Below are 15,267 nucleotides of genomic sequence, written 5' to 3'. Positions count from 1 at the left end.
AGGGGAGGTGTTTGAGGCACGGCCTCCACGTGGCTGCTTCCCCTTCAGTCCTCCCCACGTGGCGCTGGGGCCAGCACAGCTCAAGGAGCTGCCACCCTGGCCTTTGAAAGTCAGCTCTCACCCAGAGGTGAGCAAATCCCCGCCCGAGGCAGAAAGTAGGGACAGAAGGCAAGGGAGGGGGTTGGCAGAGTATTTATTGTTTCTTGGAACCGCTGGCTTGGGATAAGGTCAGCTCCCTGCAGCCACGCGCTGGGCTGAACGTTTATTCGACATGAAGGGCACAAGAAGCTGCAGCCAAGAGCCTGGGGTCTGCTGACAGCGCGGGGCTCCACATGTCATGGTAACAACTGCAGACGGGAGGCCACGGTGTGCCAGAGCCGCTTGCAAAACATTTTTCCAGCAACACACTGAAGAGCCAGGGCATTTTGTAGGAGTCAGTGTAGCCTCTCTCCTCCCGCTGGGAAAGGGAGCACACAAAACGAGAATAAATACAGCTTTCAAAGGCTCCCCCTGACCCTGCATGTGCTGCCACCTGGCCTGGTGAAGGAGACGACCAACTTGATATTTAGAGGAGGAAATCTGTCCGCCAGAGTCCAATGAACAAGTAGACAGGTCCACACAGGCTTTAAAGCTGACTTGTTCGCATCCTGATCTCCTCAATGAGGTTCTCCCTGCGAATATTGACCTACACGGGAAAGCATAAAGGTCCATAAATACAACACAAGCAGCTTGTCACTGGGTGACTTTCTCTGGTCCCACGCCCCATTTGTGGCCCTCTTGTCTCATGAGATCCCACCATCATGTCACCAGTCCCTTTATGGGGCGAGGAGGCAGCAGCACCCTACACAGAGCTGAATGCAGCCCTGTGAGAGCAAGCACTGCCCATCCACCTCGCCAAGCACCCTCTGCACTGCAACTGGACAGGGTACGGCCAGGTTTGGAGGGTTTGCCTGAGCTGGGAGGGAAGGTGAGCAGCCATCACTCCCCTTCCAAGCCACCACAAGCCTCACTCACCTCCTCACGGGTTGCCACGTCCCGCAGCTTAACAACTCCATCCTTGAGCTCCTGCTCTCCCACAATGGCGACAAGGGGGATGCCCGTTTCCTCGCAGTACTGCAGCTGATTCAGGAGCTTGGGGTTCTTCTTGTACAGTATTTCCGCCTGGAATGGAACCAGAGCACAGTGCTGTACTCAGCACGGGCCTGTTTCTCTGCACCCCATCATCACAGCCCCTGGCATTCTGGGCCAGTCTCATCATTGCCATTTGGTGGCTGTGGATGTACGCACAGACTGGCTAACAGACAAGGCAGGGCACTGCAGCTAATGAGTAACACAACACAGCTCCAAGGTACTCAGAAGACTGTGCTGCTCCTGGGAAAACACAAAGCCATCAGCTCCAGTCTACAACTGACCAGGGCTGACACCTCTGGTGTCCCTAGCAGCTCAGAAGCCCTGTGGAGCACCCATTCTCCTCTGTCCAGCCAAGGGAGACCGCCTGCAGCAGGAGCAGGGCCCTGATGCATGTTGTCTTCAGCCTCTGGGATGTTTCCACCCAGACTTTTCTCCTCCTTGCAAGGCTCTGCACTTTTTGTTTTCTGTTCGAAGTGGCATCACAGCTGCCATGCAGCAGAGGCTGAAGCGCTGCCTGCTTTGAGAATCTGTCCTGAGCAGACAAAGTCAGAGCATCCCCTACAGTATTACAGGGCTAACCAAGTCGTACCACCCAGCCCCCACTGGAGAACATCTCATCTGGGACACTGAGAAGAAGCAGGCTCAATCCAGGAAGGCAATCTGCTGCCCATGATCTCCCTGTGACCCCTTCCTCCCACAGAAAACCCAGGTCTGGTCCATTCCTGGCATAAGAGAGTGGATCAGGCAGCTCCTGACTTGGCCATTGCCTGGTCATACCTTGATTCCAGCATCCCATAGCTCAGAGATGAGCTTCAGCCGCTCTTCAAGGAGCTTCTTTTGGGCAGAGGCCACCAGCACCTGTGTTTCTGTTGTCCTGATCTTCTCCTCAGAGGCCTAGAGAGGGGACAAGACTCAGATGACACAGACATACACAGACATACCCGAGACCCTATGAGCAAGAAGGGTCCCCACCTCAAACCCATCAGTTTAGTAGTGAAGAGGCTCAGGATCAGTGGGATGAACAGCATAAACTCTGGAGAGTCAGGCAAGGCCCCACAGACCCCATCCTAGACCAGAATCTCACTCTCTGTGCTTGTTCCATGTTGGGGGCTTAACCCAGTCTCCCTCCTGTGATGTGGGTTTGCACAGGCTGGAGAACATGCTGAGAATGAGGAATTTCCCTGTCAACTTCTGCCTAGAGGTTGTTCCTCCACACCCAAAGGCCTGTGGCCTCTTGGAGATCTGCTCTGAGTGGCTAAGGAGCAGCAAGCCCTGTGGAAGCTGCACAGAGCCACTCTACAGCTCGGTTGGCAACTACAGGTGAGGTTAACAGCAGCGAGCTGAGGTGCTCCCGGACTGTCAGGAGCCACCTGCTCCCATGGCAGATGCTGGGTACTCAAAGCAGCACCTTCCTGCCTCTGCTCTCTCTGAAGGGATAAGTCTTTAAAAGGTCAGCTGCAGAGGACCAAACCTGGCAAGGACCGGAGGTTGTGGGGGAAGAATTCAGTTTCCTCTTAGAAATCCCAGTTGTGTCTGCCAAGAGAGATCTCCCCACGACAGGGCTCTGGGTGAGGGAAACGCATGGCCATATTTTGAGAGCCAAATAAGACCTATTTAACACCCACTGGAAAGGACTGAGAAGAACAAACTAGTGGAGCAGCTCTGAGGAGAGAGGAACAGGAAAAATGTACCTGAGACCCTGCGAGAGGGGCTGCGCCCCCTACCCTGGGACATCCAACCCATCTGGTCTCTGCAGTGCCTTCAACAGGACACACGTGCAGGACTGTGGTCTGCCAACCAGCCACGCAGAGCAGTGCTGGCTTGCCATGAAGGTGGTGTGGCCTCATGGATGCTTAATGCAGTGGGGAACATGAAGGCATCTGGCAGGACCGAGGAGTCAGGCTGCAGCTGAACAAGTTGTACCGGGGGCTGCCAGAAGAGAGGTCGTGTCCCTGCGAGACCCTGAGGGATCATCTCCAGGCCAGAGGAAACAGGAGATCGTGGCCTGGTTCTGCCTCCTGCTGTAGAGCTCAGCAGGGGCCTCTCTGAGTTCTCCAACAAAGACAGCAGCAAAGAAGACTCACTTAAGCATTTGCTGGACTGGGTCACTGTGGTGGGTACGCTCTGCTCCTGCACTTTTAGTAGTAAAAGTCTTGCTCAGGCTTGTAAGCCACAGCAGGCCTCAGTGGGATCACGCCTGGAACCCTCATCGACAGCTCATTAACAACGGAAACCCAGGAGAGCTCATTCCAGGAAACAGCCTGATAAGAAAACTGAGCTTGCCTATGGGTCAAGCACTTCACATAATAAATAGGAAAGTGAAAACCTTTTCTTTTCTGACATCGTTCCTTTGTTATCTACAGAGGGCTGCCTCACACCCCTGTTGCTAATTGACAAAGACATGATTAAGGGCTAAGGGAAGGAAGGTTGTACAACCTGATTCCTAAAGGAACTGTAAACAAAAGACCTGAAAACCTGGAAAATTACTAATCAAAAGGCAATGGCTTTGCAATCCTATAAATACTGATCCCAAGCAAGAATTCTTTTGAGCTCTCAAGGGACAGCAGTGGGCTGCACCCTTGATCTCCCCCTGTAGAATACTGCCAGGCTTGGTGGTGTTGAAATACTGAGTGTCTGTAAATCAGCAGAGGATTGCTGAGACTGGGCTTGAGCAGAAACGTGATTTAATTAACACACAGGAATGTGGATTGATTAACATGTATGTCTTGCTCATCTGGCAAAAGTACAGAACCGTTGGAGATCTGCAATTGAACAATGGGCCTGGGAACTGCAACAAATAAGCGGGAAGCCTCACAGCCCGATCTTGTTTCAAGTCAAGCCAGGAAAGCAACCTGTCCTGCTGGTCTCACCTCCCTTTTCCTCTCCACCAAACAATGCAACAAGCCTTGCTGAGGGCCAATCACATGGTGAATGACTCAGTCCCACCTCACCAAAAGTATAAATCTGCTATTCAGAAACCTCTTTTTGAGGATCTAGAGGATGAGAACTCCAATTATCAGATGGGTTGACAGGCCTGGACCTCTCTCCTTCCCAAGCAGGGACACCTCTTGGTAAGACTTTGCCTTCGACTCTGTCGGATACTACTTGGGAAAATATTAATAACTAAAGCACTGAACTGTTAACTTGAGCTCAATTATTGCAGTAAGTGAATTTATTAACAGCAATCCTGAACCTGTGATATTTGATGCTTTAGTAAATTACCTATATTTTCAACTTTGCAAAACTGTCACAGTGAAAGTCCTTGGCAGCACTCTGAAACAGGCAAACATTGACTATGAAGTGGCTATACTCATAATCCTCCAGACATAAACCGTTGACCAAGTCTGGGACTAGGACTGGATCCAGCCACACCTAGGCTCTTCTCTGAGAAGGAGTTTAGAAAGCAAGGGGGTCCTTTCTGAACCTCGTGACTCACATACCACACACCCTTAACGCAAAACCCCCTTAGCCAAAGCCACCTCTCAGGGCACCCCTGATGTGATGTGCATCCCAGGGCTGACTCCTTGAGGAACAAGCTCGTCCGTGGGCAAATGTAGACAAGGGATAAGGGTGAGAAATTCACTCTAAGAGGGGTATTTTGGAAGCACACTACTGCTTTTAGAAACCTAAATCCTCCATTAAACCTTGTGTGAACCTTGCCTTTCATAAATCTTTAACAAAGTTTCTATTGCTATTGTAGCAAATTCCTTTAGATCACTGTGTTAATTGACTGATGCTTATGTACTGATTAAGTGCTGTTAAAATCATATAAACTAACCTTATTTTCTATAAAGATATATTGCAAATCCTTAATTTCTGCTACATTAAAGCTGTGCAAAATTCTCCAACAGTTACACGCAGAGAATGTAAATCCTTACTCTTTCTCTGTGCTTAGTTGAGCATCAAGGCACTTACCTCCACTCTCTGCTCTAGGATGGAGAAGATCCGCTCGATCCCTATGCTGACCCCCACACAGGGCACCTTCCGTCCCTTGGGATCAAACATCCCCACCAGACCATCGTAACGACCGCCTCCAGCCACGCTCCCAACGCTGACCGGGTCCTCCACGTGGTCGTTCTGCTGCTGCAGCAGGACAGCCTCATAGATCACCCCCGTGTAGTAGTCCAGGCCTCGTGCCAGGCTCAGGTCAAATGAGATCTGTGGGACACAAGGGAAGCTCCCTCAGCGCCATGCTCAGGGCTGCTCAGACTCCCGGGCAGCACCCCTCCTGCCTCCGCCCCTCCTCACCTTCCCTGTGATGCCAAACAGGGTCAGGTACTCAAACAGCAGCTTCATGTCCCCCAGACCCTCCTTGGCCAGCTTGTTCTGGGACAGCTTCGGGTCCTGGAGAAGCTGCTCGATCAGGTCCAGGCCACCTGCGGGAACAAGTCATGCCTCACATCTGCCAGCACAGCAGCATCTGCAACGATGGGCCCAGCCAGCTGTGTGTGCTGCTTCGCTTCCCTCCATCCCTGCCCCAGGCACACCAGCCCCTGCCTGGCCTGGCAGAGAGCAGCTGCACTCGTCAGGATCATGAGGGATGGACAAGGGCTCCATCCCACCGTGCTCACCGTGAAGCTGGACGTACTCCCCAATGCGATCCGCAGCCTCAGGGGAGAGCCCCTTCTCTCCGACCATCTCATTCTTTACTTCCTCCCAGGGCACCTGTGCGGGGTGAGAAGAACATGAGCCACTGCCCCAGGGATACAGCCTCTCCTGAGGAATGCCTCTGGTAATACCGTTCCACAGAAGTGAAGAGACATCCGCCTTCACACATCTTCACACTGCACAACTCCCTCAGGGTGGTTAAAAGGTGCATGAGAAGAGCAGCAAGTCAAATGCTCTCAGGGCATGGTTCTAACTACACTTCTCATACCACTGCACAGTCTTTTTCTATCCTAACCCTGCAGTCACCAAAGCTGCCCGAAATCCTGACAGCCCCAGGACAAACATTTTGGTTTATGATCTGGCCAGAATTAGACATTTGTACTGAGTTTGAGAGATGTCTCGCTGCTGTGGTTTCCATGGTTAGGTACAGTCACATACACCAGGTAAGGAAGCGTTGCAGGCCATGCCCACCACCTGGAAAGTTGTGAGGAGATGGCTGGATGATACAAAAGCCCAATGTAAGCAGGACAAGCAACAGCTTTCCCACCAAGCAAGGTGGAAAGCAGAGCCATGACAGCATCCGGCTGCACTAAGTTAAAACACAGCCTTTCAGTACAATAACGAGGAAATTACGCCATCCAAGAAAAGCCCAGTCCTCCCTTCCTGCTGTTCTTCCATGCATACACAGACCCCAAACCTACACCTACAAGTCATGCCTCTGCAATACATCTCACTGCTAACAGCACTTTGACTAAGGCCTCCTCTGCCTGACTTCAATCAATCATCAGACAAGGCCTGATCAGGCCTTGATCAAAGCAAGACCAGGTCACTTGGTTTAACAGGATCCAACAGGAAGGCTATAAGCACTCATTAAGCAATCAGCCCACAAACTGTGTCCCAAATGTCTGATGACACTGAAATTCCCTTTGAAATCCTGATTTGGATCCCGAGCCAAGAAAACTGAGTCTATATGTGGCACTACATTTTAAGGTTCCTCTTCCTTAGCTTTCAGTGGAGGACTGTAAACACATTTATAGTCTGATCTGTCCAGCATTCTTGTACCTGACTAGGGCCTATAGTAAAGATGATTGGCTGCAGATAAAGAGCTCTTCCTACACTGGCATCTTTCCCTCCTCCCAGAAGTCCGCTTAAGGGTCTGAATCCCTTAAGAGTCCAACACTACAGTCAGTGCTTTTGAGGCACTGTGGTGATCACAAACCCACAGGTTGTACCAACTTGCTGCCTCGTCTCTTACAGGAACAGCTGTACAAAGAGAGGGCTGTTCTGCATCACACCAAACTAGAGTAAGACAGCGATGTCCACATACAGCACGTTCATAAAAACCAAAACCGTCCTACAAGTCCAAATCAGCACAAGTGTGAACGAAGCGACCAGGAGACATGGGATGGGCTACTACGGTCTCACAGCACTGGGAAGAGATTATGGCACTGAGCAATGTCCTCCTTGTGACTGTGTGCACCCTGCTGGGATGCTGTGCGGTCCAGGCCAGCCCTGGAGCCCTGTTCCTAGCAATAACATCCTTGCACTGATGGTAGCAACAGATGAGTGTGAAGACGTGCTGTGGGGACACACACAATACAGAGCGGTACCAAACTGACCACCCATCCCCTGCACAGGAGGCAGGAAAAGTGCTGCTGGTGTTATTTTATAGCTCTGTTTCTAGTTTCCTATTCTTTCTCACTCCAAGCACTTTCCTCTACCTCAGATCTCTACCTCCAGGTGAACATGGAAACCTCACCCACACAGGTCCGCCTCACTTCCCTTTGCTGCATCTCTGATGCAGCTGCATGGGACTATCTCCTGAGGGTCCTCAAAACAGCTGGAGACACATGCTGTGCAGTGACACCCTGCTCATGCACAGCACGGCCAGCAATGTGCACGTGATGCGGGCTCCGTGCTCTCAGCAGACATCACATTACCAACCAAGACCAGCATGAGCTTGCAGACAGCACAACAAAACAACTGGATAACAAAACAACTTCAGCAGCATTGCCACCTGGGGATGTCCATTTGTCTCAGCATTGTCACCTGTAAGCTCAGTGTCTTATACATCCACCTCTTATGATTGCAATTCTCTACTCCTGAGAAGGGCAGAGATTTTCCCTTTACGTCAGTTTTTTTTTTTTGCCTTGCTACTGAGGTGTGAAATTTTAGCAAAGGTTCCAGGATACAACTGTGACTCCTCACACTGCCAGAGCCGAACCTGCTGTATTTGAAAAATCTTTTAAATGCCCTGGACTAGTCTGGGGGCAGGTTTCCATGACCTAGATTCATAAGCAGTAGCAGCTTAAGAAAGCTAAAATTTGGGATGTTGAACCTCCCATATGAAGAGCTATTTTCCCTCCCTTCTTTTCCATCTCTCAGGATGCTGTGGGATGCTAGGAAGGATGCTGAAGGAAGTGCAGAATCCAGTTTTGCTATGTGACTGACTTGCCTGGTGTGCCTCCCTTCCCTCTCAATGCAGAGGGTGAAGGGGCTCACATGGGCAGCTTGATGTTTATCAGCATTTTCCGGACAGCTCTCACAGACCTGGACAGATTCACAGGAACTCCAGAAGCCCGGAGCTCCAGTCCATACCTTATCCAGTTTGTCAACACTGGAGCAGATTGTTCGGAACTTGCTGTCTGGGACACCACAAACTGCAAACATCCCATCGAGGATGCGCCGATCGTTGACCTGGGAGACAAGGAAAAAGTCATTTACTATGAGCTCAAGCAGATGCTTCAGGTGAGTTTCTCTCCTCTCTAGTTTTAAGCACAAAAGAGAGAATGTAGCAGGCACCCTAACCCCATGAGCCCCAGACACTCTGATGTTCTGATGAGCAAGTTATTTCCTGTTGCAAATCTGTGGTGAAAAAAATAAATACAGCTATCTGCATTTTCAAAAGCCTCTGCCAACATGCCTCTCTAGACACTCAAGAAGCCACAGTCAGAAGGGGGTAAAATTTTGTTGTAGATTAGGAACTGACAGAGGGAAGGTGAGAAAATGAGTTTGGCAAGAACATGGTAAGCCAGACTACTCAGATGGAACAGCAAAGAGGAGCAAGGGATGGTGGAAGAACCATATTACAGTCTACCTGAAATAAGCATGCCTAGAGGGAGGCTGCCTTTTTTTCCCCCCCCCCCCTCACGTCATTGTTTCTGGGTAATTTCTGTCTCTTCCCCGTTCCTGCAAAGCAGGCACTTCTTGGGGAAGATGAATGTAACTTAATCTCAAAAATTGAACAGGATAGAGGGAAACAAAAACAGCACTAGAACCACCTTTCTTCCACCCCTCCTCCTTCCCAGGCTCAGCTTCGCTCCTTACTCTTCTACCTCCCACCACCATCCCCATGAGGGGTTGTGGTCAGTCCATAACACTTTGTCTCTTCCCACAGTTCTTCAGAAGGGACTGCTGCAGCACGGACCCCCACAGGGCCACAGTTCCTGCCAGACACCCTGCTGCGGTGTGGGCTCCTCTCCACATGCTGCAGCTTCCTCCTTCAGCACATATCCACCTGTGATCTCTTCCTGCAGCACCCTCGCTACCAAAATCTTGCCACGTGAACCCAGTACAAGGGCCTATGAATCACCTCATGGGTGGATATGTAAAAACAGCTCAGGAACAGACCACAGACTGAGGAGATGAATGCAGTATGTTACACTGCACCCTCAGTACAAGAACAAAAGGGACATCTGGTTATGTTAAAACCTTACTAGGAGATGTTCTTTCCTTTTACTTCTTTTGATAGTGAAGTCAATTCCATGGTTTAATTATGTTCTGTAAGAGAAGGTAATTGAGGCCAAAGGCTTAGCTGAATTCAAAATTCCATGGGTAGGGAGAGCATCTACAGTTAAATTAGACAGAAACAAAGACTGCTCAGGAGGTTGTAACCCTCCAGCATTGATATCAACCAAAAAGAGTCCCTCACAGAAGCCATGGAGCCCTCTCCACTGCAGGCAGGTTATTCTGCTGTTCCCCTCTGCAGAGATGCCTGCTCATCCTCAAATAGATTTGCTCATACCATTGGCCAAACACAAACTAGCTGGACTTGATCTAGAGAGGCAGCTCCTATGCACAATGCTTCAGCTCATCTGGTTCAGGGGCAGGCAGCTGGGAGTGCAGCACCCAGCCCACACCACTCAACTCCCCCAAGTTGGTGGGAAGGCAGCAGTTTGCAAACTACACAGTGCACACACACAGATGTTCGTCCTAAGGGGCAGTAACAGCTGGGACAAGCGCAGGGATCCTGGGCCAGAGCCTGTATTTCACTGCAGGCAGTGAACGTGGCAGTCACCTTGTTACTTTGCGCTGGGCGTTTTGTAGGGGACCACGGTTGAGGAGAAAGAACTCTGCCAACTATGGCCTCAGGAAACCTACTTGAATTCCCATGTAAAGGGGAGCCTCAGATGAAGTCCAAGCCTTTAGTATAGACACCATGAGAAGGCAGAGAGGCAAGATGATTTCTGCATCTGAACCACACACCTCAGTGTGCAGTAGAGTAGGAACAGGTGCTGTTGTGTAAAATCACAAACAGCAGCCACTGCTTCCTACTGCAGCACAAAGGAACCTGCCTGAGGACCCAGCTCCAGCCTCACCTTAATGAGGAAGTCCCCAAGCTGCAGGTCACTCAGGATCTCGTGCACTATCTTCAGGCACTCAGCATCTGGAATCATGGGGTCAAACTGGCCAGCGATGTCAAAATCCTGAGGAACAAGAGAAGACAGAGAGCATTTCAGCACAGCAGAGAGGACTGCAGCCACACAGCCTCAACTCTGCTGTTAATAGCAGTTTGTTTACAAAAAGCGACAGAGATGTTGTGAAAAACGACAAAAAAGAAGACAGCACAGATCATCAATAGCAAATAAATAGAACAAAGGAACCAGGAAGGGGAGGAGAAAACTACTTGTTAGTTGGTATGACCTAAATGCCAAATGTTTTTCCTTGATCCCCATGATGTTTTGTTTTTTTCTTTTTTTAATATACAAGCAAATCAAGTTAATGACCAGGCACACAGTGGGAATAATACAACAGAAGTCATCAACATTCAGAAAAGAAAAACAAAAGAAGCAAAAAGAGACCTCTTCTTCCACCCCAATTTACAAATCCCCAAACACACAGTTTTCAATCACATCTTGAGTAAAAGAATGATTAGGAACACAGGAATGAATCACGACTCAGTAAATTTCAACATGGTTTCAAGAAGCTTCCAAAATAAATTGGGGCAATGTAGGAAGAAAGAGATGAAATTGCATCTGTCAATTCTCCAATCAGCTGAGTGTGAGGAAAGCTGATGCAATCCCCAAGGAAGTTGGGCAAGGTCTGGTACAGCCAGGAAAATGCTGCTACCATCATACAGGTGAAATCTCACTGGGAAAACCCAGTGGAGGGCTGGTCAGTTATATTTAAAAGGTGCAGAAAAAAAAGCTACGAGGCTGAGCAGCGAAGTAAAGCATCTCCAAGGAGAGAAAAGCAACAGAACTTTATCTAACCAGCCTAGGGAGGAGAAGGTTGCTCTCAACATTTCCAAAATGTTCATTTGGGAAAGGAAAGGAATCAGTGTCAAGGGATAACGGCTACCACTTAATAACCTGCACTGGCACAAGGAAAAGTAAGCTGTCAGACACAAGTAAGTTTTAGCCTATTTGCAGCTAGCCTAAGATGATCCTAGAAGGCTCCTTCAAATGAGACAGCAAGCAAAGACTCCAAGTTGTGTGAAAATGGGCCTTCACCAAGGTCCAAAGCTGGAAGGTATAGACAGGGATTGTATGAAGAAATGGAAATATTCTCAATTAAGAATTTACTTGCGATATGATGCCCTGGGGACTGTGATAGTACAGTGGAACAAATCCATTCCTCAGGGCTATCACACTGAGAAAGCCACAGAGGAAATTGAATTCTTTGTTCTGGAATTAGGTCTCAGGGTTTCTGCCTTCCTTTGAAATAAAGCTGGACTAAGCATGGGATGGAAGCAATGGGTGCTGTGGCTGAGTCACTCACCTGGCTCATGCATTCTTGCTCACACACACAAAAGTTCAATTGCTGCCACATTTGGGATCAGAAGGAAATTCGTTCCCTCAACCAGGCTGACAAGCACTGTGGGATAGAGTAAGGAGCTGCCCTCCTCCACAGTGCAAAGCACGCCCAACATCTGGGGGTTACATTGCAAAGTTCCCTGATATGGCAGCGCCCCGTGTTACGACCATCAGCCTCTCCCACTCTCAAGCTGCTTTTCAACCCCAAAAAGGGAAAAGAATGAGAAGATGAGTTTCCCACCGCAGGGAAGGCGACTGCAAGATAACACAGCCTTCGGTCCTGCTCCTACAACCACTGCCCAGCCTAGAGACCCGCAGAGCAGCAGCCCTGCTGCTGGCCAAACTCACACACTGGTAGAACTCCCTGTAGCGGCCCCTGGTCATGGCCGGGTTGTCCCGCCTGTACACCTTAGCGATGTGGTAGCGCTTGATGTTGGTGATCTTGTTCATTGCCAAGTAGCGAGCGAAGGGCACCTGGGGCCACAGAGTTAAGGATGGGAATAGAGAGGGATCACCCCACCCAGTTATCAGTCACAGGCAGCGCTGCAGCCTCGCTATCTTCCCAATGCCCAGCACAGTTTAGCACACATCCTTGGGGCAAAGCAACAGCTACCAGACAGCATGCCTGGCCACAGCGCTGCAGGATCTGCACAGCTGTCCAAGATACAGCCCACACATTCTGCCACTGGCACAGGGACAGGTGCCCCTGCAGGCATCTCCCAGCACTGCCTTGGGGTACATCTCACTCCCTAGTCTGGGTTCCTGTAGAAGAAACCCCACCCAAATTTCTCTTCCCTCCATACACAAAGTGTTACTTTGCCTAACAGAGACAATGGGCAGTAAATAACTGAGCGATGGTTCTGTGCCCGCTACGCCACACTACCTGCTCATGCTTTCCCTGCCTGCATAGGGTCAGAACCCTCCTCCTCCCTTGCCCTTGGGGCAGCACTGTCCCAAAAAGAGGGCAGCAAAGATGACAAAACCCCCCAGCACTGGCTGTTGCAGGATACAGTCAGGTCATAGCGCAGGGACAGCAGCTCTCCTCCTTGATCTTTCAGATCATAGATGAGCTTTGAGTCTTCTCCGTATTTCCCTGTTAACGTCTCCTACAAAAAAAAAAAAAAGACACATGAACAAACAGTGTCTTCAGCAACAGGGGAAGAGTCCTAGAGTACACAAAACAAGGACAGAAAGGAAGGACATCTGGGAGATGGAAAAAACTCAGCCCTCTGCTTTCAACTGCAGGATCCCCACCAGCTCAGCCAACTTGCTGCACTCTTGCTCAACTCACCTTCAGCTCAAACACTGGCGTATCAATGACTTCTGCTCCGTGGCGCTTGAAGCAGTTGATGATAGCAGTGAAAACTCTCTCACGAATGGCCATTTGTTTGGGGCTGTAGTCCCGTGTGCCCTGGGATAAGAAAAGGAAAAAGAAAGCAAATGAGACATTGGCTTACAGATATGCAGTGGCAGACAGATGTGAGAGGTGACGTGAAGAATCTGTCATACTGCTTACCAAGCTACAGATCGGATCAATTCACCAGATACTAGTACAGGGGTTAAAAAGCAGCATTGGAAAACATTAGGACACAACTCAGATGAGATCTGCTACAGTCTGCGCACCTGAAATATGTCAGAAGTTTCACTATGTACGAAACAGAGGAGCTAACACGGATCCAACACCCAGACAGTTCAGCACCTTCAAGGATGACAACGCAGCTAGCACGTGTCCACAGCTCCGATTCATGTGCAGCATTAGCCAGAGCCTTACACAACAAGCCATCCAGAGAGGTGGAAATAGGAGGAGAGGCAATACTGTGAAGTTTTGGAATAAGGAACAGCTTTATGCTTTCCAGAGCACCCACAGAGAAACCAAATTTCCAAAGCACGATACCTATGAAGTTCACTGGGATGGGCTCCCTTTTAATCTTCATCACTGTTAATAGTCACCAAATTGTTTCAGCGACCGCCTCCAAGCTTTCAGTAACTCACATAACTGTCAGTTAACTGTACCTCTCACTTTCATTTTGCCAGGGCCCAACGGTTAGACAGGAGGAAGCAGAGAGAGCCTGCAGGTCGAACAGCAAAGGGTTGCTTTCAGCAGCGCACTGACACAGCTGAGAGAGGCCGGAAACCCAAGCTGTTTCCCCTGATGCTCACAGAGCTGCAAAATCCTCTCCCTGCATCTTTAACAGTGAGATATTCTTTCTTCCCAGGTCTCACACCACAGTTACAGTTGCCAAAAGATGTGATAAAGGAAACGGACAGCGCGACTGTGTTGAGGCACTTCCTTTAAATCAGTGACACGAACATATATTAGTAACTGTCTCTGTGCCACAGCATGAAAGCACAGCTGGTCTCTGGTCAGCTGCTAGTGTTGAAACATCCAGGATACAAAAGAACTTCAGCATAAATTGCATTATGAACGCTGGAAGAGGACAGAGAGATGCCTGCAGCTGGCCAGACCTGCTCCATAAGCAGGATGACCCCACTCTTACAGACTAAGGCAAAACCAAAAGCCATGAGCTCTCTGAGCATTCCTGGCAATGCTTCCAGGCACCTGGAGCACTTCGCAGCACTGCGCGCTCACCCAGCCTGCAGCAGCCTGACCCACTCTGCCAAGGTTAGCAGGTACAGGAGCAGCTTGAGGATCCCTGTGGGCACTAGTGGGGTCAGCGCTACAATAAATTTGAAGTTCTGATCCTAAAAGCACTGGAGCAACGCAAATCATAACCTTCCTTCAAAGAGAAGAACCCAGTTGGAGAGGAGACCTCATACTGGGCAGCTATGAATAAGACTGACCAAAACTGATCCTGCCAGCTGGTGGTTGGCTTCTCAGAGAAGCACTGCAAAGCTTTTGGTTAGCAGGGTGACGGGGTTTGGTGCTGCCGGGGTTATTTTAACTCCCCTTCTCCCACCGCCTCACTGCTGGAAGCAAAAAGGGGCAGAGCACGGGCCCGGTGGGTGCTGCCCGCCCATGCTCAGCACACAGAGGCCGGGGGGGGGCTGTACACACACGAGGCGGCCCCACACAGGGCGAGGCGAAGCGAGCGGGCTGCGGGCCGTTACCTTCGGGGTCTTCAGCACGAACTTGTGCTTCCCCTCCTCGCCCCCGAGCTGCGCCTTCATCTCCAGCAGCTTCGCCACCTCCTTCGCGATCTGCGGAGGGAAGGAGAGGGGAGCCGGGCGTTACCGCAAACTGGTCCCTCTAACACCGCCTCCCCCCCCGCCCGCCCCACACACACGGCCCCGGCCCCCCTCAGCCTCCTCGGTCCCCGCCGCACCCGCTCGGGATCGGCCTCGTCCTGCTTCAGCCTCCGCACCGCCTCCGCCTGCTCCCGCACCGCCGCCGCCGCCGCCTCAGCCGCCATGGCCGCGCCTGCGCAGTGCCGCCGCCGCGCCTCACCGGGCGGAGCTCAGGAGGCCAAGAGGCGGCGCTTCTCCGAGTTTTATTTTATTTTTTTAATAATAAAAAAAAATACACCACAGAGGG

The 15,267-nt window shown here is 50.5% G+C and overlaps 1 protein-coding gene across 1 annotated transcript; it reads right to left on the bottom strand.

Annotated features, from left to right (window-relative positions):
• Nucleotides 1-176: 176 nt before the first annotated feature.
• On the bottom strand, nt 177-15,163 carry LOC311214508 (histidine--tRNA ligase, cytoplasmic). The gene is made up of 13 exons (XM_084295107.1): nt 15,059-15,163; nt 14,844-14,933; nt 13,066-13,185; nt 12,785-12,880; nt 12,123-12,248; nt 10,338-10,445; nt 8,338-8,436; nt 5,703-5,796; nt 5,380-5,507; nt 5,047-5,289; nt 1,909-2,025; nt 1,015-1,161; nt 177-685 (listed from the first exon to the last, which is right to left on the bottom strand). The coding sequence occupies exons 1-13, from the start codon at nt 15,143-15,145 to the stop codon at nt 626-628; spliced, it is 1,515 nt and encodes a 504-aa protein (XP_084151233.1). The 5' UTR covers nt 15,146-15,163; the 3' UTR covers nt 177-625.
• Between the last annotated feature and the right edge of the window lie 104 nt (nt 15,164-15,267).

The sequence above is a fragment of the Netta rufina genome (assembly GCF_964035555.1).
Source record: "Netta rufina genome assembly, chromosome: 14".
NCBI lineage: Eukaryota > Metazoa > Chordata > Aves > Anseriformes > Anatidae > Netta > Netta rufina.
The sequence above is the reverse complement of the archived record's forward strand: the minus strand, read 5'-3'. Positions and strand labels throughout refer to the sequence as shown.

Coding starts and splice junctions, on each gene's coding strand:
- LOC311214508 (XM_084295107.1), bottom strand. CDS start 15,145: ATGGCGGCTGAGGCGGCGGCGGCGGCGGTGCGGGAGCAGGCGGAGGCG. Junction 13,186..14,843: donor TCGTGCTGAAGACCCCGAAG/GTAACGGCCCGC, acceptor TTCTTATCCCAG/GGCACACGGGACTACAGCCC. Junction 1,162..1,908: donor TATGGGATGCTGGAATCAAG/GTATGACCAGGC, acceptor GTTCCATTCCAG/GCGGAAATACTGTACAAGAA.